This window comes from Schistocerca nitens, chromosome 6 (genome assembly GCF_023898315.1).
Source record: "Schistocerca nitens isolate TAMUIC-IGC-003100 chromosome 6, iqSchNite1.1, whole genome shotgun sequence".
Classification (NCBI taxonomy): domain Eukaryota; kingdom Metazoa; phylum Arthropoda; class Insecta; order Orthoptera; family Acrididae; genus Schistocerca; species Schistocerca nitens.
In genome coordinates, this window is record NC_064619.1 from 575,345,271 (window position 1) to 575,367,841 (window position 22,571).

The 22,571-nt window shown below is 39.1% G+C and overlaps 1 protein-coding gene across 2 annotated transcripts in view; it reads left to right on the forward strand.

Moving 5' to 3' along the window:
- The window catches only part of LOC126262499 (uncharacterized), a 32,085-nt gene that overhangs the window by 3,871 nt on the left and 5,643 nt on the right, over nucleotides 1-22,571 (forward strand). For both annotated transcript variants that reach the window (XM_049959166.1, XM_049959165.1), the window contains exon 2: nucleotides 22,323-22,410. In XM_049959166.1, coding sequence (XP_049815123.1) covers nucleotides 22,323-22,410 — 88 coding nt within the window. The remainder of the gene's footprint in view (nucleotides 1-22,322; nucleotides 22,411-22,571) is intronic.

Sequence of the window (22,571 nt, forward strand, 5' to 3'; positions counted from 1 at the left end):
TAGAAGTGGATCATCATCAATTTCATTTTTGTGTTTTATAGTGACTTTATTACTGTATTTGCACTTTAATGTTTGCCTGTATGATTATTAATAACTTTCCACACAGATTTCATTTCGTTGTTACCCTTTCTGATATATGAATCATTGTGCTTCCTTTTTGCAGCAATTATAGCTTCCCTGTGCTTTATCCTATAACACTTGTGATATGGTTTCAAGATAGTATTTTGCTTTGCACACTTATATAGCATTCTAAGACTTTCTGATGACTCTTTGATTTCCATGAATTTGATTTTTTGTTTATTTTAATTCTCTTCAGAGGGAATGAAATATCGTAGCAGTATTTATAATTTGACAAGAACTTGTTGAATTTTATATCTACAGAACTATTGCTTTCCAAGTCCCAGTTTACATTTTTTAACATTAGATTAAAGACCCTAATGCTGTCATTAATTAACCTGCTCTCAATATATCTCCTGTTGTCACTTTTCTCATGAGATTTATCTAAAATCAATTTAACTGCTCAATGATCAGAAAAACCTGTATCCAATACCTCAGTTTTAAAGCCACATTTTAATTTGTCAATGAATATTTGGTCTATAACACTGCCACTTTTGCTGCTGTATCTGGTGGTGTCTTCTACACACATGTCCATATTGTGTGGTTTTAGTAGATTAACAAATTTTTGCCCATTTTCACAGTTGCCCTTGAAATTAATATTGAAATCGCTAAGCACAATTAATGTAATTTGACTGACTGGTTAGATAGTTCAGAAGATTTTCCAAATTTTCTGAGAATAATTCAAAATTGACAGAAGGGGACCTATATAAACATGAAATTATAATTTTACATCTGTTAGTTCACATAAACAATATTCAAAATCTTTTTCAATACAGCAGACTTTTTAAGCCTAATTTCCTTTGATTTAATACTTGGTCTTACACTTCTTAATACTTGACTACAACTTTACAACTACTGCTGTTACTTGCAATGTAGTGTATAGAGTTTATTAATCCCGTAATCTAGATATTTTATTAATTTGTAGAAAGTATGGCTGATGGTGTGTTTTATAGTTTTCTTGTGAGCTGGTTGTGATTCCCAATTTCTTGCTTTGTGTTAGATGAATGCTTGTTGAATACCTTTGAGGCACCAGAATACTATCAGTACTGCTTGATTTCGCTGAATAAGTACTTTATTTACTTTAGGAGCATTGCTCCAGAAGAAACTCCCATAAGACAACAGAAGGTTAAATGATAGGTCAACACAGTGAGATGCCCCTACAGGCAAAACATGCTGAATTGCGATATCATCCGAATCTACTGATAACAGATGTTGACTTCATCCCTGTACCATAATGATGATGTGGCATATGACATCACATATATGTCAACAGGAATAGTACAGAACACTGACATTGTTACTTTTGCATCTTTCTTTTTAGCCAGTGAATGTGAATATTAATCTTAGTTGTTGTGGCATACTGATCTGTAGTGTAGCTTAGGCCCAGGTTAGGGTCATAGATGACAGTTTGGTTGTGAGTTGGCAGAACACTATTGAAGGCTTCAGTTGATCCGAACTGAGCTTCTTGACTAGTTTACCATGTGTTAACTCCATTTTCATTTCTTGTCCAGTCACACACCAATGTACTTCAGACTCAATGTTTCATTCAATGTGTGACCATTAATATTAGCATCTGGTGCTTACTCCTACCAGATCATTTTTGCTTGTTTGAAATATGAGTCTTTGTGAGATTAAAACTCTGGACAAGCACATCAAAGCCATTGCCAACCTGCCAGTGTCCAGGAACCTAAAGGAGCTCCAGTTTATTTTGGGCAAGATTTCTTATTATGCAAATGTCATTACTCAACCCATGCACATCTGCCATCTTCTGGCTACACCAAAAAGACCAAGAGGTTGTGAAATTCATGTAAGCTGTGGATGTTCAATGGTCTTTTCAGTCTCTCAAGTAGTGTTTGTTCTCCATTCCCAGTTTGGATTCCCAGATGCCAGCTAGTGTTAATCCTGGCTGCCAATGCATCCCAGTTTGGCATTGATGAGGTTCTGTTGCATTTGAACTCAGCTGACACCGAGCAGCCCATCACGTACACTTCAAAGACACTTTCTGCAGCACAAAATAACTGCTTGCAGATAGAAAAGTATGCGCAACATTAAAAATTATCATGTTATTTTGTATGGAGCAAAGTTTCTGCTCATTACCAAACACAAGCCTCTGGTTTCCTTGTATGGTCCATTGCTCTAAGATACTGCATCCACGTGCCCACCAGTTGCAGAAGTGGTCCCTCTTCATCATTAATTATTGCGATGACATTTGGTACTGGTTCACTGCCCAGCATTCTGTAATGCAGACATGCAATTGTGGTTGCCGGCAGGATCCAATCTGGAGTTTGCATGACAGGAGGCACTAGTTTTCACATTGTGTGGTACCTTGCCATAGACAGCACTGGGTTTTCCTTTGGCAGGGCAAAATGTTGTGGCCACTGTGGCCACCAACCTGCTTTTTCCAGAAAATTATTCTAGTATTCCATACGGGATGGGCAGTGTGTGCTCCTTTAGGAGCATATTCAGTGTGGCATATGTTTTTGCTGCTGCGGAATCAGCTCAGCTTTGTTTAGGGTTCCTCATGCTGGCCATGGTGGAGAAAAGCTGCATGCGGTACACTGGAATACGCCCCATTTGGAGGTTTTGATGTGGCATCACATCTACTGGTTGGCGATCAGCTGAGGTATCGAATGTCTTTTGTGGGCCTTGCATGGCCTTTGCACAGAACCTTTCTGTGCCACCGCATCAGTTTTCTCCTTGGCCAGTAACCAAGCACCCTTGCGACAGTGTGCACGTCAAGTTTGTGGGCCCTTTTTTGCGAAGCAACTGGTTGTTGGTGGTCTATGCGTCATCCTCCATGAAGTCAACTGCAATTATTTGCACATTGTCAGTCATTTTTTATATGATGGGCTCTTCCCAGATCCTCATCTCTGGTAACGATTGGCAATTGGTCCCATGAGAGTTTGAAGATTTTTGCATTTGTGATGGTATCCAGCATCTGGCTATCCCCCTGTTTCACTCAGCTCCTAACTCAAAGGTAGAGGAATACGTGCAATGCTAATTAATGTGTGCTGTCCAGCAGAACATTGGCATGAACACCAGGTGAGGGGTCTCTGGGTCCATTGCACCCCAACTCACATGCTCTGGACCATCACAGCCCCCGATGTTTTTCTCGCAGGACTGCAATTTGGTCCCGGTCCTTCATCCGGCAGCAGAGATGGCTGCCAGGTGCCGTAGTTGGCCATAAAGGCCAGCATTTGTTTGTGGTGGATGTTGGTCAGGAGCTGACCCGTAATTCCAGTCAGTTGCACCCACGGCCTGTCGGATCATCAATGCTGCCATTTCTGAACCGAATGGGTGGCAGGATTAGTCTTTCAGGTGGGAGGCTTCCAATTGCAATAGTGTGCTGACACGCTAACATTCTCAGTGCAGCTTCTGCTGTCCTATCTTCAACTGTGGAATAGGGTACTGTCAGAGTCAGCTCTTACGAGTACTGAAACTGGGTGCACAGAATTTGAACAAGCGGCCTTCTTCCCCCACTTGCCATTGAATAAGGGCTTGCAGTGGCCTATGCCAGCAGATTCACCATTACCCTGGCCTTGGCAATCTTCTGTCCCTACAGCAGAACCAGCTGCATCAGCATTGTCTCCTTCAGTGGTCAGTATGCTGTAGGAAAATCTTGTGCCCTCTCCAGTTATGTGCTGGAGGTTGTGGCACAAACCTGGCCATTTTCTGCCCTATGTGGCCTTTACAAGAGGTTGGGATCACTGCAAGGAGATACTGAGATGGATGCAGATGAGGTGGCACTGTTATTGCATAGGAATAGTGCAGAATGCTGTCGTGGGTGCACTGACTCAGATGTTTGCTGGCTGGTGGCAGTAGGCCTGGACCGGCAGTTGTTACGTGGATGCCAACTGCCTTGGACCTGGTCTTCACCTCCCAGCATGCTCTGTTCTCCATATGCGTAGTTTATTCTGTTACTCAAAGAACCATGTCGACCATTATGTAGAAAACTTAAAATATTAACTCTGCCATCTTTGTACATATAAGAGATTATTATATTTTTTGTACACCAGACATGAATTATTTGAGGAAAACCATTTTGTCCATTCACATGATGCTAGAAACAAAGAAAATTTTGTGCTCCCCATCAACTGCCTCCGACTGTATGCCCAGGGACCTCAATACATGGGCATGGAAATTTGTAATGAATTAAAAGAGAACAAGTTGATGCAGATGAATTTAGGTTCACTTAAAAGAAAGCTATATGAGGTACTGACACTGAAGTGTTATTACTCAATGGATGAATTCATACAGGACAAACTGGAAATTTGAGGTGGATACTGTGTGTTACACTTTCCAAGAAATATCCTTATAGTGTTAGTATTTACTGTAGTGCTATTATTTATTAATGTAAAAATAATTGTAACTGTATTATAAATTTTTGACATGTCTCATGTATGCAAACCAAATGGATTGCAAATGTACGTCATGAGATGAATAAAACACAATTCACACTTCATTGTGTTTGTGTCTGTCAATTGTGTTTGGATGCTCTGCTCCTTCGTAGATTGAATCAGATATTGAATTTCGTTCCCACTTCCCGGGCTCAGCTCCCTGGGCTTGTAGTCGAACCACCATCTGCTGGTATAGTAATATTTTAATATTTTGTGTTAATAGTGACAGTTCACAGCATTGTCATGCCTATGCAGATACAAATGAAGTAGTGCACAGAAAGAGTGTAATGTAGAGTATATGCCACAATCAGGCACAGAAAGCTTAGTTTATTCTCTGAGCTAGGAAAAAATGAAAGTTGAGTGTAACATACATGCTACATAAAGGCAGAGAAGGTTAATCAAAACCTCTAGAAAGTGGCCATCAAGTTGTTTATCAGATGTAGCAGGCAATGGCAATTTTGATTGTTTCTTCTAATATAGCCCCACTAATTGGCAATGTAAGACTGCTTCTTCCTGACGAGAGTTACTTTCCCATAATAGAGCCACCGTGTTCAACTTAATCTAATATCTCTATCTCTCTCTCTCTCTCTCTCTCTCTCTCTCTCTCTCTCTCTCTCTCACACACACACACACACACACACACACACACACACACACAAAGACACACTGCAATTCAACGTGTCATCTTTGTCCCTGAATATTACTTTGAGAAATGCTGTTTTGCTTATAGCTGTACTATTTATTAATGAAATGAAAACAATCATATCACAGACCAGTTCACTTCACTTGCAACTTCTGGACAGTTTTTGTGAGCATGACTTTCAACTAGCTGTCTGTTCAACCTTACACAACCTGCTTGACTACAGTGGCTGCTCCACAACCTGTGCCATCTTGATCCCAACCTCCTCCCTCCCTTCCCCGCCTTCCTCCTCCCCTAATCTGTTTCTCTGTGCTACATGTGCAGCAACTGTCTTTACAACACATCCTTCGATCTAGCATTCCTCTCCTGATCTCAATCTCTGCTAACCCCCATCCTGCATCCACTGTTGTCCCCATGTCCTCTACTCTGCTCCCCCCTTTTTACAGTTATACTCTCATCTCCGTAGTCTCTCTCTTCCTCTGTTCTATCTCTCCCCCCCCCCTCCTCCCCACAACTCTTCTCTCCCCTCCTCCCTGAAAGTGTGCATCAATTACAATGCAACTAGTCAAGCTGTAGTGTAGGTAGGACCAATCCACCCCAACACTTCCTATTCCAGTCCTATCATACAGTTATTCTATCCCATCAGAGGCCAGGCCACCTGTGACAGCAGCCATGTCATTTATTAGCTTCGCTGGAATCATTAAACAGCTTTTTATGTTGGTACGACTACCAACTAGTTGTCCAACAGGATGAACTGCCTCCTCCAAATTGTGACAAAGAGCAGAGTAGACCACCCTGTGACACAACATGCAGCTGAAAATTAAATATTTGATTTCAATGGCTGCTGCACAACCTGGGCCATATTTATCTTCCCCTCCACAACCAGCTTTTCTGGACTGGGCAGATGGGAGTTATCTGTACAACATGTTACCCACTCCCGAAATTAACCCGGCCTTATCCTAAGGTTACCTAATGCCAACCCCCCTCCTCCCCCTGCCTATGCCCAATAGTTCCCACCCCCTCTGTCCTATCACCTTCACCCTACTCACGACACCCACCCTCTTTATGCGTCACCATATGCCAATGCACCCACCTCATCCTTCCCCTTCCCTGCTCCTCCCCTTTCACACTATCTGTTTCGCCCCATCTCCCTACCCCATAGCCTCCTGATGCTGTGCCTAGTGGCAGTCCCACCATGCCGCCTCCTAGTCCCTGCATGCTCCACCAGACAATGCTCGTTTTTCCCCCATCAAGTACCCTGCTATCCCTTTACTTTCCCCACACCCTCCAGATTACTGCTTCTGTTCAATGTGACAGTTACATTCCAGTCTGAGATGCTAGTGATGGCAGTTCTGTGCATAAAGTATGCTTGCATGTTTGAATAAATGTGTGTGTGGCTTTCCTTTTCGGAAGGAGACTTTGGGCGGAAGCAAAATGTGTAACAGTCTTTTCATTGTGTCTGTTTGCAACTAAACATATCATCTGTATGGTAAGTATCAGTCTATCTTTCTCCTTATATTGTTGTAACGCTGGTAGGTTTTTGTGTTTATGCGGGGTGGGGGGTAATACGTCAGAATCTACCAAGAAAGTTTTGAGCCTTTTCTTGGTTCCTACCTCTTAAAGGTTCCTTAGTGAAAAACCTGCTCTGTTCCTCTACACACTACCACCCATCTAACTTTAGGGTTGTTTATGTATCCACAAAAGAGGCAATGCTGCAGTGTAGTTTATATAGCCTTGAAGACTAAGAGGCTTTGATAAATAGTTCCAGTTGTAATTGATCCAATGGATTTGTTGTTGTTGTTGTTGTTGTTGTTGTTGTTGTTGTTGTTGTTGTTATAGTCTTCAGTCCTGAGACTGGTTTGATGCAGCTCTCCATGCTACCCTATCCTGTGCAAGCTTCTTCATCTCCCAGTACTTACTGCAACCTACATCCTCCTGAATCTGCTTAGTATATTCATCTCTTGGTCTCGCTCTGCGATTCTTACCCTCCACACTGCCCTCCAATACCAAATTGGTGATCACTTGATGCCTCAGAACATGTCCTGCCAACTGATCCCTTCTTCTAGTCGAGCTGTGCCACAAACTCCTCTTCTCCCTAATCCTATTCAATACCTCCTCATTAGTTACATGATCTACCCATCTAATCTTCAGCATTCTTCTGTAGCACCATATTTCGAAAGCTTCTATTCCCTTCTTGTCCAAACTATTTATCGTCCTTGTTTCACTTCCATACATGGCTACACTCCATACAAATACTTTCAGAAATGACTTCCTGACACTTAAATCTATACTCGATGTTAACAAATTTCTCTTCTTCCCAAATAGCAAAACTCCTTTACTACTGTAAGTGTCTCATTTCCTAATCTAGTTCCTTCAGCATCACCTGACTTAATTCGACTACATTCCATTATCCTCATTTTGCTTTTGTTGACGTTCATCTTATATCCTCCTTTCAAGACACTGTCCATTCCATTCAACTGCTCTTCCAAGTCCTTTGCTGTCTCTGACAGAATTACAATGTCATCGGCGAACCTCAGGGTTTTTATTTCTTCTCCATGGATTTTAATACCTACTCCGAATTTTTCTTTTGTTTCCTTCACTGCTATACAGATTGTATGACATCGGGGAGAGGCTACAACCCTGTCTCACTCCCTTCCCAACCACTGCTTCCCTTTCATGTCCCTCGGCTCATATAACTGCCATCTGGTTTCTGTACAAATTGTAAATAGCCTTTTGCTCCCTGTATTTTACCCCTGCCACCTTCAGAATTTGAAAGAGAGTATTCCAGTCAACATTGTCAAAAGCTTTCTCTAAGTCTACAAATGCTAGAAATGTAGGTTTGCCTTTCCTTAATCTAGCGTCTAAGATAAGTCGTAGGGTCAGTATTGCCTCACGTGTTCCAATATTTCTATGGAATCCAAACTGATCTTCCCCAAGGTCAGCTTCTACCAGTTTTTCCATTCGTCTGTAAAGAATTCGCGTTAGTATTTTGCATCCGTGACTTATTAAACTGATTGTGCGGTAATTTTCACATCTGTCAGCACCTGCTTTCTTTGGGATTGGAATTATTATATTCTTCTCTATATACTCCTTCCACCTTTCTGCTTTCCCTTCTTTGCTTAGAGCTGGGTTTCCATCTGAGCTCTTGATATTCATACAAGTGATTCTCTTTTCTCCAAAGGTCTCTTTAATTTTCCTGTAGGCACTATCTATCTTACCCCTAAAGAGATAAGCCTCTACATCCTTACATCCTTACATTTGTCATCTAGCCATCCCTGCTTAGCCATTTTGCACTTCCTGTCAATCTCATTTTTGAGATGTTTATATTCCTTTTTGCCTGCTTCCTTTACTGCATTTTTATATTTTCTCCTTTCATCAATTAAATTCAATATTTCTTCTGTTGCCCAAGGATTTCTACTAGCCCTCGTCTCTCTACCTAATTGATCCTCTGCTGCCTTCACTACTACATCTCTCAAAGCTACCCATTCTTCTTGTACTGTATTTCTTTCCCCCATTCCTGTCAATTGTTCCCTTATGCTCTCCCTGAAACTCTGTACAACCTCTGGTTTAGTCAGTTTATCCGGGTCCCATCTCCTTAAATTCCCACCTTTTTGCAGTTTCTTCAGTTTTAATCTACAGTTCATAACCAATAGATATGTGGTCAGAGTCCACATCTGCCCCTGGAAATGTCTTACAGTTTAAAACCTGGTTCCTAAATCTCTGTCTTACCATTATATAATCTATTTGAAACCTGTCAGTACCTCCAGGCTTCTTCCATGTATATAACCTTCTTTCATGATTCTTGAACCAAGTGTTAGCTATGATTAAGTTATGCTCTGTGCAAAATTCTACCAGGCGGCTTCCTCTTTCATTCCTTAACCCAGTACCATGTTCACCTACTATGTTTTCTTCTCTTCCTTTTCCTACTACCAAATTCCAGTCACCCATGACTATTAAATTTTTGTCTCCCTTCACTATCTGAATAATTTATTTTATTTCATCAGACATTTCTTCAATTTCTTCGTCACCTGCAGAGCTAGTTGACATATAAACTTGTACTACTGTAGTAGGCATGGGTTTCGTGTCTATCTTGGCCACAATAAGGCGTTCACTATGCTGTTTGTAGTAGTTTACGCGCACTCCAATTTTTTTATTCATTATTAAACCAACTCCTGCATTACCCCTATTTGATTTTGTATTTATAACCCTGTATTCATCTGACCAGATGTCTTGTTCCTCCTGCCACGGAACTTCACTAATTCCTACTATATCTAACTTTAACCTATCCATTTCCCTTTTTAAATTTTCTAACCCACCTGCTCGATTAAGGGATCTGACATTCCACGCTCCGATCCGTAGAACGCCAGTTTTCTTTCTCCTGATAACGACGTCCTCCTGAGAAGTCCCCGCCCAGAGATCCGAATTGGGGACTATTTTACCTCCGGAATATTTTACCCAAGAGGATGCCATCATCATTTAATCGTACAGTAAAGCTGCATGCCCTCGGGAAAAATTACGGCTGTAGTTTCCCCTTGCTTTCAGCCGTTCGCAGTACCAGCACAGCAAGGCCGTTTTGGTTAGTGTTACAAGGCCAGATCAGGCAATCATCCAGACTGTTGCCCCTGCAACTAATGAAAAGGCTGCTGCCCCTCTTGAGGAACCACACGTTTGTCTGGCCTCTCAACAGATACCCCTCCGTTGTGGTTACACCTACTGTAGGGCCATCTGTATCGCTGAGGCATGCAAGCCTCTCCACCAACGGCAAGGTCCATGGTTCTTGGGGGGGGGGGGGGGGGGGGCAAATGGATTTAAGCCTTGTAATAAGAGTTTCATTTGAACTCTATGGTAAGATGCCAGCAGTAGTGTCCCTGTGAAACAGATCCAGCTAACAAGGAAAAATGCTGTTTACAACTACATAAATGCTAACTCTCACTATGCACGGCGAATTTATGAGATTAACAAATTTAATTTTTTTATTAAAATATTCATAGGAACATTATGAATCCAGTTTTCCTTTACTCTGGATCACGGTGAAATGCAGTTAGGCACATGATATTCAGCACTCTGATGATAGCAGCAGAGAAATATAATTTTCGATTCAAATTTCTAGGCAGTAGATTATTCCTGACAGTAACTGAAAAAGATAGATAGATAGGGAGAGGGGTAGGGAGGAGATTGGCCATTGAAAACATATCCATTAACTTTGCTTAAGCAGGCGTTGCAGGCTCTATCGCGGTAGACATCAGTTTGCCAGGTGAACTGAGAGATAGGTGGGGGGGGGGGGGGGGGGGGACGGTTATGTCACTGAAAAGTAGTAACTCTTCTATGTATTTAAACAAAAGTACTAAATTCTTATGGTGATGTACTAGTGCACTTTTGATTTACCTTTGTAGCAGTCAATGAATCGAGGTTTAATTCCTAAAAGACTAAAATAACCAGTAGTAACACCCAACTATACAAGTAAGCAACCTCTAATTCTAGACCTCTCTCTTCCCTTCCCACTTTTTCAGTTTTTTTAAATTTTATTTATTTATATATTTTTTTAATTTAGAAGTTAGCTCATAACATAATATTATATCACATTTATGACACCAACATTTAAACAGCATTTCAATTCTACTTCCATAATAGCTTCTCTACACACACACAGCATTCTACACATTCACAAATTCCTTCATGGTAGATCTTAAGAAAGGATCTTCTCATGACATTACAATCACCAGTTTTCTCCTCCGATTGCGAAAACATTCTGTTGGCACCCACCTACCTAGGGAGAAATGATCATCACGATAAAATAAGAGAAATCAGGGCTCATGCAGAAAAAATTAAGTGCTCGTTTTTCCCGTGTGCCGTTCAAGAGTGGAATGGTAGAGAGACAGCATGAAGGTGGTTCATTGAACCCTCTGCCAGGCACTTCATTGTGAATAGCAGGGTAATCACGTAGAAGAAGAAAAATTACTCTGTTAGTACTTTCTGTGATTGCTCAGGCTTTTGATTGTTCAGATCAGGAAAATCTGTGATAGTCATGTCCAGTTTTTCTCCTCCATTCTTGTCAAACAGAACATAGTGTTCCACCCGTAGTGGTCTCCATGACCCCAGGAGATTAAATTTTAACCCTTTTTTCTGCTTCTGCTATGTTAGCTACCTAGTAACATTGATGACAGCTCTGCCTATGCAATGCGGATGACTTATATTTCCTTTTCCCTAGGTATACTTGAAATGAGCCGCAGTTAATATCTTTGGCAGTTATAGAAAATATATTACCTTCAATTATGATGCTGTTTTTCCAGTTACTTTATTTACTTACTGTTCACATACAAGTGCACAATCCACGGGAATACATACATGTACACACACAAAAAAGGTTTAACCATACATTGTATGAAGATTTATTTTCCAAGTGTTTTTGTAGATACTGTACTAATAGGAGTATTTAATCTTATAATTTAGATATTTAGTTAATTTACGAAGGGCAAAGGCTGACAGTGATTCTTTTTTAAGTTATTGTTAGTCACAATTTCTTGTCTGCTCAGCAGCATTTTGCAACAATTCTTATGCTTCTTCCCCTCTCCCACAGATAAGGCACCATTGTCCCTTTAAATTCAGTACCGGTATTGAATTTTTAGTGTTGAATTCTTAGATGCACTATAAAAGCAGTCCTTATGCCAGTGCCTTTAAGATTTATTTGCATTGATGATGAGTTTTGCTTTTTGGTGCTATTATTTTTATTATCTGGTTTGCAGCTTTGCATTGTAACAATTTCCCCAATGTATTGTAGATTACAGATATTTATGCTTTTAACTGTTGATTTTTCTTTTGTTTTCCATGTGTTTGCATGTTAGTGTATCACAAAGGATGTATAAAAGGTGCTAAAGTAAAATAAGGTCAAGATTATCATCTCAAGGTGAGTACAGATTTAGGACTGCCGTACAAACAACATAATTGCTGAATAGTAAAGGCATTCTTTCATGAAGTATTATGTACCTACTTACTGATGAGAAATGTGGCATGCTGGACAAGTTGTAGATGATGTCTTTAACATTAGTTTTGGGGTAGGAGCAAAGTGACTTCTTGAAAAAAATCAGCAGCTAAGAAACTTAGATGATTACATATGCTGTTTGTTATGAATAATTCTTCAAGTGCAAGTATTTACAGTTAAAATTATTGCTTCTGAGAAAGTTCATGCAACTAACAACGACAGGTGCATTGCATGGCATAGTGACATCTTGTTCGTGAATCTGCGTTAGGTCTGTTGTGTAGTGATCATGGTGGAAGAAACAGAGGGCAATTATTGACTTAATTTGCAGATGAAGGTGATCTCTGTCATATGTTTTGTGACTTATTTTATTTGTATCTTCATTGATTTGTATCTTCATTGATTTGTCTTCTTTTGGTTATTTTCAACTTCTTTGGCTTTATCTCTGTTGATACCCATGATTGCCTGCTCTGCAGTTCACTTTCCACTGCGCCCTTACCTTAGGTCTAATACATTATCTTCTGTGTGTCACATTAACTTTTCAGAATTTAAAGTCTTGCCTGTTGGTGACATTTAGTCTTCTCATTTACTCCAATCTGCTGCTCTCAAGTAAATTGAAGGCAGAGTTCTGATTTGTATGTTTTGGGATATTTTATGGATGACATGATTTCATAAATAGTCGACATGAAACATTTATATCAGCATTTCATTTATCAGGTATACTACCAATTATTGCTACTGTAGCACCATTTCCATTGATTCCATTATGAATATGAACAACACCAAAAAGGATGCATCTGTCTGTCCCCAGTCAGTGCTGGCTCCTGAACAGTTTGTTTCAGACATCATTCAGACAGGAACTATTTTGAATGTAAGCTCCAGGAACTTATTTTTTGGTCCATTTATCATAGCTGTTTAATGTAACCAAGGAAGAAATGTGGTGCTTTTTCAAGTAAGCAGCTTTCATTCTAACTTACTAAGCTACATTTAGTTAATATATGTGCAAATAGTACCAAGCAATGTAGGACAGTTTATTCTTAATATTGTGTACAGATTAATTCTTTGTGATTGGCTTCTCTTTTTTTAGATAATTCCTTGATGAAATCTGTGGCATACAGTAAATAAAAGAATGAATTAATGTTGATTAATGTGTCTCCAGTAACTAGATCTGATGACATACAGGTGTAACATATATTTTGCAAAGATTTACGGGAATTTGAGGTAATGTGTGTGACTCGTAAAAAATGTAGATTCAGATCAATCTACATTTCTTGATAACAGGCGTGTAATATACACCCTCTTACATTCTCTCATGAGCAATTTAACTAGGTACATCTACAGTGTAGTGTGTAGTACTTTCTTACCTTATGACACCAGTGACACATAAAGTCAACCCTATCCGCAACAATACAACTGCAGTCAACAACACACAGATATTAGCAAGACTGGATCTAATGCATTCACATCTTCCTCAATGGCATCAAGAGGATATAGGTCAGGTGACTTGGGAGGTCACACAAGCACTACAATGTTGTTAACTGTTTCTCATGGAGTTGTCACCACTACAGTGGAATGGAGTATTGCACTGTCTTTGCCAAACTGTAGGCAAAGAAACAGATTCAACTACTTGGGCAGTGCATTCCTCTATCATTCACCAAAGAGATATAGTGTTATACCTATCAGCCGACCATATATCATTTCCTCCACACAAGAATACCTCCACCACTTGTCTTAATTGTGTCCTGTCAGCAAATGAGAGACACAGCCTCCTGCAATTTTTGACATACTCATATTTTGCCTTTGGTGTGCACTAATGTGTATAACTCATCAGTCCAGGAGACCATTGTAGATGCTTAGAATATTCACTAGCATTGTTCGTGCACCCATTCCAATCTCAGTGGCCTTTGACATAATGGTGTCATCTGCACCCCCATAGTGATGATGTTGTTGTGGATGTAGAACTGCTTAGTGGTTGTTGTTATCCAAACTGATTGGTGAGGGCTTTAATGTAATGGCAACTGCTATCATCAACAGTCGTTGCAGATCAGAGTACTCACAGCACATCTTTGACAAAGTGATGTGTGAAAATTCTTGTGTTTCCACGACCTTGGAGTTGGGATGTTCTGCATACACAGTCCCTCCCTCAAGCCCCCACCCCCACCCCACCAACACAACAGCTATAAACATAACAGGAATGTGCTGTGTTTCATATTTCACGTAAACAGATGAGTGATCAATAACATCTGCATAAGTGAAATAGCACCTGTGTGATCTTCATTGTGATTACATTATTCTTAATGGAAAATTAAATTGTAACCAAATTAAAATAAAGAAAAGAAGTTGCCATGATGGTTTCACATCTATGAATCCCTCCAACTCTGTGGTTAAGTTACTGTAGGAGTTATGGGATATGACAGTCATAACTCTTTCTTAAGCGATAGGGACGTGGAGAGGGAACAGTGTGGGAGGAAGTAGGATAGATTATGGAGGGGTGGAAGTTTCAGAAGGTAATGAAGGGTGGAGCAGAAAACTAACAGAGATAGTGAGAGGTTTGCATGGGGGTAAGACTGTGGTGTGGGGTGGGAACAGGGGAGAGAGGGATGGTTGCATTTGGTGAACAGGTACTAGTGGAGGCTGAGACTAGGCTGACTGTACGAGTGCAATATTATGTTGACAGAACAGTTTCCAATCTTGTGTTGGGAAAGTTGAATGCCATCAAGACTGCTTGGGAGTTTAACAGTTATCTGCTTTTTATGTGCCTATCCACTACTCATCACCTTTTCGTTTGATGGATAATGACCTATTTTCATAAACTTGTTGTTGTTCTCTTCAGTCTGAAGAGTGGTTTGATACAACTCTCCATGCTCTTCTATCCTGTGCAAGTTGTTTCATTTCTGCCTAACTATTGCAACTTACATTCACTTGAAGCTGCTTACTGTAATCACACTTTCGTAACGTAAATTTTTGCCCCATACACTTCCCTCCGTAACCATACTGACTACCCCTTGAGGCCTTAGGATGTGTTCTGTCAATGAGTCCCTTCTTTTAACCAGGTTGTGTCATAGTATTCTTTTCTCCCCAGTTCAATTCAGTCACAAGAAGTAATGAATACTGTCGACAGGGGATCTTGAGTTGATTCCATATTTCTAGATTTCAAGAAGGCTTTTGACACTGTTCATAATAAGTAGCTTCTGATGTGTTCTCCACTGGTGGACACAAGTAAACAGCCCAGGTATAGGGAACAAACAACAGTTTATCGAGTACAATTTCGTCTTCAATAAGTGAACTTCCAGTAAGTGAAGCAAAATAAGTGGTGAGTCATAAACAATGGAGTCACTTAGGATTCTACTCACAGGGAAAGTAAATTAAGTTCCAGGATACTTGAAAAGAGTCACATACTTAAATAAAAATCTTAAATTCTTCGTAGCTTCACATTAAAAACAGTAATTTAAGGTTCCATACTCAGACACTCTATAATGAGCAGAGTCTTAAAGTCCTAATAACTCTAAGTTAAAATGGAAAAATAAGTTTCTCACTTCAAGTTTAAAACCAAAGTCCAAATACAAATTTAAATCAAGATAAATAAACAGTTTACAACTCTCATGATGTACTTCACTGAAGTATGACAAGGATAGAAACTTCCAGTCTGACACTATCTTGTCAGCTAGAAGAACAACAGTACAATTATATTAAGTCCCAATGAGCATGTCACTGATCACTTAAGAATCCCAACTGAGAATGTGGCGCGCTGTCCAGAAGTCGACGGTCCAGTCCTTGGCTGCAACAGAACTGATCTCCAGAGGTCATGCCCTGGCCTAAATGGCTGTCTCATTTTGTGATATGTGTGGGCCTATTTTTGGTATGTGGTGTGACAGATGCGTGAAGAGGTGTGGTTTGTCAACGACATCTACCATCGCCACATACGTCGCCTGATGACCTGGTCGGAGTGCTGCTGATTCCCTCTGTTCGTCTGGCCACGAAGATGTGGGGCAGCAAAGTTCCATGTAATATGCACTGTAGGGGCTGACCTTGCTGCATCCTGTACGATGAATAAGTTGTGCATGGTGCTGTCAGCGCCTGATGTGTAGAGCACCATGGTTGCTTCTAGCCAAATTGTCTGTCTATGGAGTACCGTCAGTTGTGCGACTGGATTCATGATTTCTTGTCAAAAAGATCACAGTTTGTAGCAACTGACAGGATATTATGTAGTGAAACAGAAGTGATACCTTAGGTTCCCCAAGTACTAATAAAATTCAGTTCAATTTCAATTTCATGATAAATGATATACATTTAAAGGTAATAGTTTCAGCTGAATAACTAGGTATTACAATTACAAAAAAACTTAAAGTGGAACCATCATGTAGAAAATGAGGGGATGGTGAACCAAAGACTGTGTTTATTGGTAGAACACTTAGAAGATGCAATAAATCTGCTAAAGAGACTTCCTACATTATACTTGTCCATTCTCTTATGAAATTTTGCTGTGCAGAATGGGATCATAACCAGATAAGAAAGTGAAGGGCATTGAAAAAGTTCAAATGAGGGCAGCTCATTGTGCATTATCATGAAATTGGGAAAAGAGTCGTGAATATGATGAACAACTTGTGGTGGCAATCTTTAAAATAAAAGTATGTATCATTGCAACAAAATTCTTTAACGAAATTTCATTCACCTACTTTCTCCTCTGTATGCGAAACTATTTTGTTGACTCGCATCTACATAGGGAGAAATGACCACCATAATAAAATTAGTCAGAGCTTGCATGAAAATATTTACATTTTCATTTTTCCTACACATTATTTGAGAGTGGAGCATTAAGTGGTTCCATGAACGCTTTGACAAACATTTAAGTGTGAGTATCAGAATAATGATGTAAAATTATATGTGCCTCCTCAGTAGTTGTTTGAGTATCCAGCTAATTTTCTGCAATTATTATTATTATTTCTTTACTTTCTCAGACGTTAAGTCTGGTTGAGAATGGAAAGTGACGCGGACCTTGATCAAGCGTCACTTCCTATTAACTGTACGGTATGTGTTATATTGCATTTAGGAACTTTCGGGTAATTGAACATGTATCAATAATTACGGATTTCTGTAGTTGTATATATATGTTTGGATGTAGCTGTATTGCATTGATGTACTGGTGGATATTGTGTGCTATGACTCCTGTAGTTGATAGTATAATTGGTATGATGTCAACTTTATCCTGATGCCACATGTCTTTGACTTCCTCAGCCAGTTGGATGTATTTTTCAATTTTTTCTCCTGTTTTCTTTTGTATATTTGTTGTATTGGGTATGGATATTTCGATTAGTTGTGTTAATTTCTTCTTTTTATTGGTGAGTATGATGTCAGGTTTGTTATGTGGCGTTGTTTTATCTGTTATAATGGTTCTGTTCCAGTATAATTTGTATTCATCATTCTCCAGTACATTTTGTGGTGCATACTTGTATGTAGGAACTTGTTGTTTTAAAAGTTTATGTTGAAAGGCAAGCTGTTGATGTATTATTTTTGCGACATTGTCATGTCTTCTGGGGTATTCTGTATTTGCTAGTATTGTACATCCGCTTGTGATGTGATCTACTGTTTCTATTTGTTGTTTACAAAGTCTGCATTTATCTGTTGTGGTATTGGGATCTTTAATAATATGCTTGCTGTAATACCTGGTGTTTATTGTTTGATCCTGTATTGCAATCATGAATCCTTCTGTCTCACTGTATATATTGCCTTTTCTTAGCCATGTGTTGGATGCGTCTTGATCGATGTGTGGCTGTGTTAGATGATACGGGTGCTTGCCATGAAGTGTTTTCTTTTTCCAATTTACTTTCTTCGTATCTGTTGATGTTATGTGGTCTAAAGGGTTGTAGAGGTGGTTATGAAATTGTAGTGGTGTAGCCGATGTATTTATATGAGTGATTGCTTTGTGTATTTTGCTAGTTTCTGCTCGTTCTATAAAGAATTTATTATTATTATTATTATTATTATTATTATTTTAGCACCACAATTCAAAAGTTTCTACACTCTTCTTGTCTAAACTGCTTATTGTCCACATTTTGTTCCCATATAAGCCTACAATCCACATAATTAATTTCAGAAAGCATTTCATAGTGCAAAAAATTTACGTTACATGTTAAAATATTTCCTTTACATAAATACTTTTCTTGCATTTTGTATCCTCTCTTCTTCAACCATCATCAGTTTTTTTTTCTGCTCGTGTAATAACTCTCACTCCTGCTTATAGCATCTTACTTCTTAATATAATTCTTTTAGCATCACATAACTTAATTTTACTCCATTCCATTACACTTGTTTCTCTTTTGTTGATCATCTTCTAACCTGTTGTTAAGACATTGTCCATTCCATCTGACAGAACTACAAAGTCATCAGCAAACATCAAAGTTTTTATTTCTGATTGTTTCCATATTTCTCCTTTGTTTTCTTTACCGCTTGCTTAGTGTAGAGATTGAGTAATGTGGGGTAGACTACAACTGTCTCTCACTACCTTCCCAACTACTGCTTCCCTTTCACAACCTTTGCCTCTTTTCAATTGCACAGGTACAATCTGCATAAAACCATTCTCCATATTTTATCCCTGTTACCTTCAGTATTTCATAGTGTATTCCAGTCATTGTCAGATCAGTTTCACTTCACATGCTGCTACATTTCCCCAGAACCCAAACTGATCTTCCCCCAGCTTTAGCTTAGATCAGTCTATCCATGCTTGTGTAAATAATTTGCCTCATTCTTTTGCAACCATGATGTATTTAACTGATTACTGTGTAATATTCAAATCTCTAAGCACCTTCCCTCATTTGAACTGCAATTATAACATTTATCTTAAAGTCTGAGGGTTTGTCATCTGTTTTATATGTCTTGCATACTAGGTTTAATAGTTTTGTCATGGTGTGTTCTCCCAAGCATCTCAGTAATTTTGAGATAATGTTGTTTACTCCAGATACCTTGTTTCAGTATAGAAATTTCAGTCTTCTGTCAAATTCCTCCTACTTTATAACATCTGCAGCAGCATCATCATCATCATCTTCTTCCTCTTCCCTTTCCATAATATTGTCTTCAAATTTCTTTCCTTTATGTAGCCTGTCTATAAATTCCTTCCACATTTCAGACTTCCCCTACTTAGTACTTACTTGCCATCTAAGCTTGATATTCCCACAGCTGGTTCTCATTCCTTGAAAAGTTTCTTTATTCTTCTGACATCTGTTTTGCCCATAGTCTTTCATAATTCTTCATATTTGTGTTTGTCCTTTACCTATGCCTGCATTGCCATTTTTTGCTTTGTCAATCTCATTTTTTAGCTATCTGTATCTTGTTTGGCCTAATTGACTATCTGTGTTATTATATGTTCTGCTTTCACAAATTAAATTCAATATCTCGTGTTATCCAAGGATTTTTACTGGGTCTTGTCTTATTGCTTATTTCATCCTCTGTTGCAGTCACAGGTTTTTATCTAAAAGCCACCCATTAGTCTTCTGTTGTATATCTTTCCCTTGTGTCAGTCTATGGCTGCCACATGCACCCTCCGAAACACTCAACAACTCTGGTTGTTTCAATATGACTGGACCATATCTCCTTAATTTAGTACCCATCTGCAATTTATTTAGTTTTAATTTGCAATTTGTAATCAATAAATAATGGCCAGAGTCCACATCTGCCTCTGGAAATGTTCTGGAATTTAAAATCTATGTCCATCTGAAACTGTCTGGTGTCTCCAGTCTCTTTCATGGTTCTTGCACCAAATGTTTGCAATGATTAAACTGAGCTCTGTGCAAAGTTCTACTAGGCAGTTTACTTTTTCATTCCTTTCCTTCAGTCCGAATTCTCCTAGTATGTTTCATTCTCTTCCTTTTTCTACTATCAAATGTCACTCACCCATCGTGATTAAATTATCTTCTTTAACAGTCCAAGTAATTTTCATTATCCCATCATGTATTGTTTCAGTCTCTCCATCTGCGGAGCTGTGGTACAATTGGCGGGAGAGGGTACCTGACAGTTGACAGTTCTGTTGCCAGCTTTCAACTGCGAAGCACAGATGGTTGCTGGCCATTGGAAATATTAGGGGTCTTTTCTTGCTTAAATCAACCACAGCAATCAGGCACTCTAACTGTATCTTATCTGCAGTTTATGTATCTGAAAGGCATAATTTATTGTGAAATTTTGGTAAGATTTACTGTCCTGTATGTAGAGAAGCATGTGATTTCTTCTTTGTTGTAAAGGGTGACAGCTCTGTAATGTATACTTAATTTTAGAGTTTAGTTTCAGGTTTTAACTTTGGCATTTAAGTGCATGAGAATGACCAAAATGCTAGGAGGTGATGACTCTAGGTAATTTTCTTGATAACCTATCATCAAGTAAACCAAATCTAACTGTCACTGCTGAGCAGCATAGAACTTCAATATAATGTTCAGAATTATTAATCCACTCTTTTCCTCGTGTACATCAAACTTGACCCCATTCAAAAGTTATCGTTCTCAACATACACATGCTCAGTAAATACCTTTTCTCTCTCCTCTGGTGCTAAACTAAAGTGCTGTAGCATAAAATTACTTCATTTAAATATTAGTAAATTGTTTCAGTACTTTTTAATAGAATATGGAATAATATTTCCAGCTCTCTTTCTACCTTCTTGTTAGTAGAAAACTGTATAACATCTCTGGAACATCAGAACAGATACATGGAGCACACAGGGACAGTGCATAAACATCGATGAGTGTTGGGCCTCAGCATGTGGTGGCTAGCGATGAGCTGTATATGGTAGTGTGGCCCATCTTCTAAGTCATTCACAGTCTCCCGCATTCACCTGTCACTTGATAGGGAAAGAATACAATTTCTATAGCAACATGATACACACATACTGTGAAACATAACTCACTTTATTAAATTATCTTTATGCGTGTGTTAGACTGGTGATGACAGGCAGTGAGTGCCGCTAATAATCTCAAGACACTACAATAGCAGAAAATTCTAAATAAAATTGTGAACCTAAGTTGATGCCTTGCGTAGTCTCAGCTGAAAAATTAATGCAATATGATGAAATAAATTGGTATCATAATATTTATTTGGAATTAATTTTATCGTGTAGGAAGATGTATAAAGGGTAGTCAAATGAAAACAAGATAGATGGGAAAAAGTAAGTAAAATAATTGCCACAACTGTTAATACATTTATTCCACTGTGAGACAAGATGGTTAATGGCTTCATGGAAAAATGTTTGCCTTTCCCACAGAGCTGTGGCTGCTCCCAGGTGTGCACCTCTTCATCTGAAGCAAATTGGTGGCCACAAATCTCTGTCTTCAGGTCTAAAAAATATGTAAATCACATGGGGAGAGATATGGACTGTTTGGAGGATGCGTAAGGACTTCCCAGAAAACTTCTGCAACTTACTCGAAACAACCTTGGCAACCCGTGAGCCTGCCCACATTTTGCAGAGGTTGTTTTGAGTATAAAAAAGCTTCTCATCAGGCTGTGAAGCCCAAGGGATGTCTACCATCTTCTGTGTCATCTGCCTTATGGCTCATGCTGATGCAGTGTAGAGGGGCATGGGGTCAATACGCCTCTCTCCTGGCTGTTTTCAGAATTTCCAGGCTGTGGAGCCACTATTGTTCGGTCAAGCAGCTCCTCAATGTCATCATGAGGCTGAGTGAACCCCGACCAATACTCCCAATGAGGAAAATTCTTGGCAGTACTGGGAATCAAACCCTGGTCCTCCAAATGGCAGCCATCTACTCTGACCACTCAGCTTCAGAGGCAGGCTGTTTTGATGCTGTGGAAGTTTTGAGTATGCTGAGAAGTCCTTACACATTCTACATACAGTTCTAATCTCTCTCCATGAAGAAAGACATCCACAGTTGTTGATTTCATTTAGCTGCAGATGTGCACGCGTCAGTACAATCACGGTTCTGTAGGCAATCGCAAATGTTTTTCCATGTAGGCATTGACCATCTTGTCTCACAGTGGTATAAATGTATTAACAGTCATTATGACAGCTGCTTTTGAAACAGTAAACAGCTCCTTGTTTTCATTTGACTACCCCTTATAGTAACAGCATCACACAAATTTTGAAAAATGTTTTTTAAGTATTGTATGTATCACTCTAGATTCAATATTGAGATGTGTTTTTTATGTTTTCAGATGGGTTGTAATCCCAAGTTATTTATAAAATTTTAACTTTTTTCAGCTTTGAATACAACCCAAAATCAGTAGATGCTGCCGAAAAAAATGTGGAACATTTTCAGAATTTTGCAGATCAAGGTGAAATACCAAAAGTGAGTATTTTGTGGTGGATGACACAGAAATACTCAGTTATACATTTCTAGACCATAATATGAGTTTATCTGTATTTTTTGAATGGCCTGGTAGAATTTGAACAATAATTAAGAATGGGTAGTCAATTTAATTTGTTTGCAAATTACTTATTTCATCATTA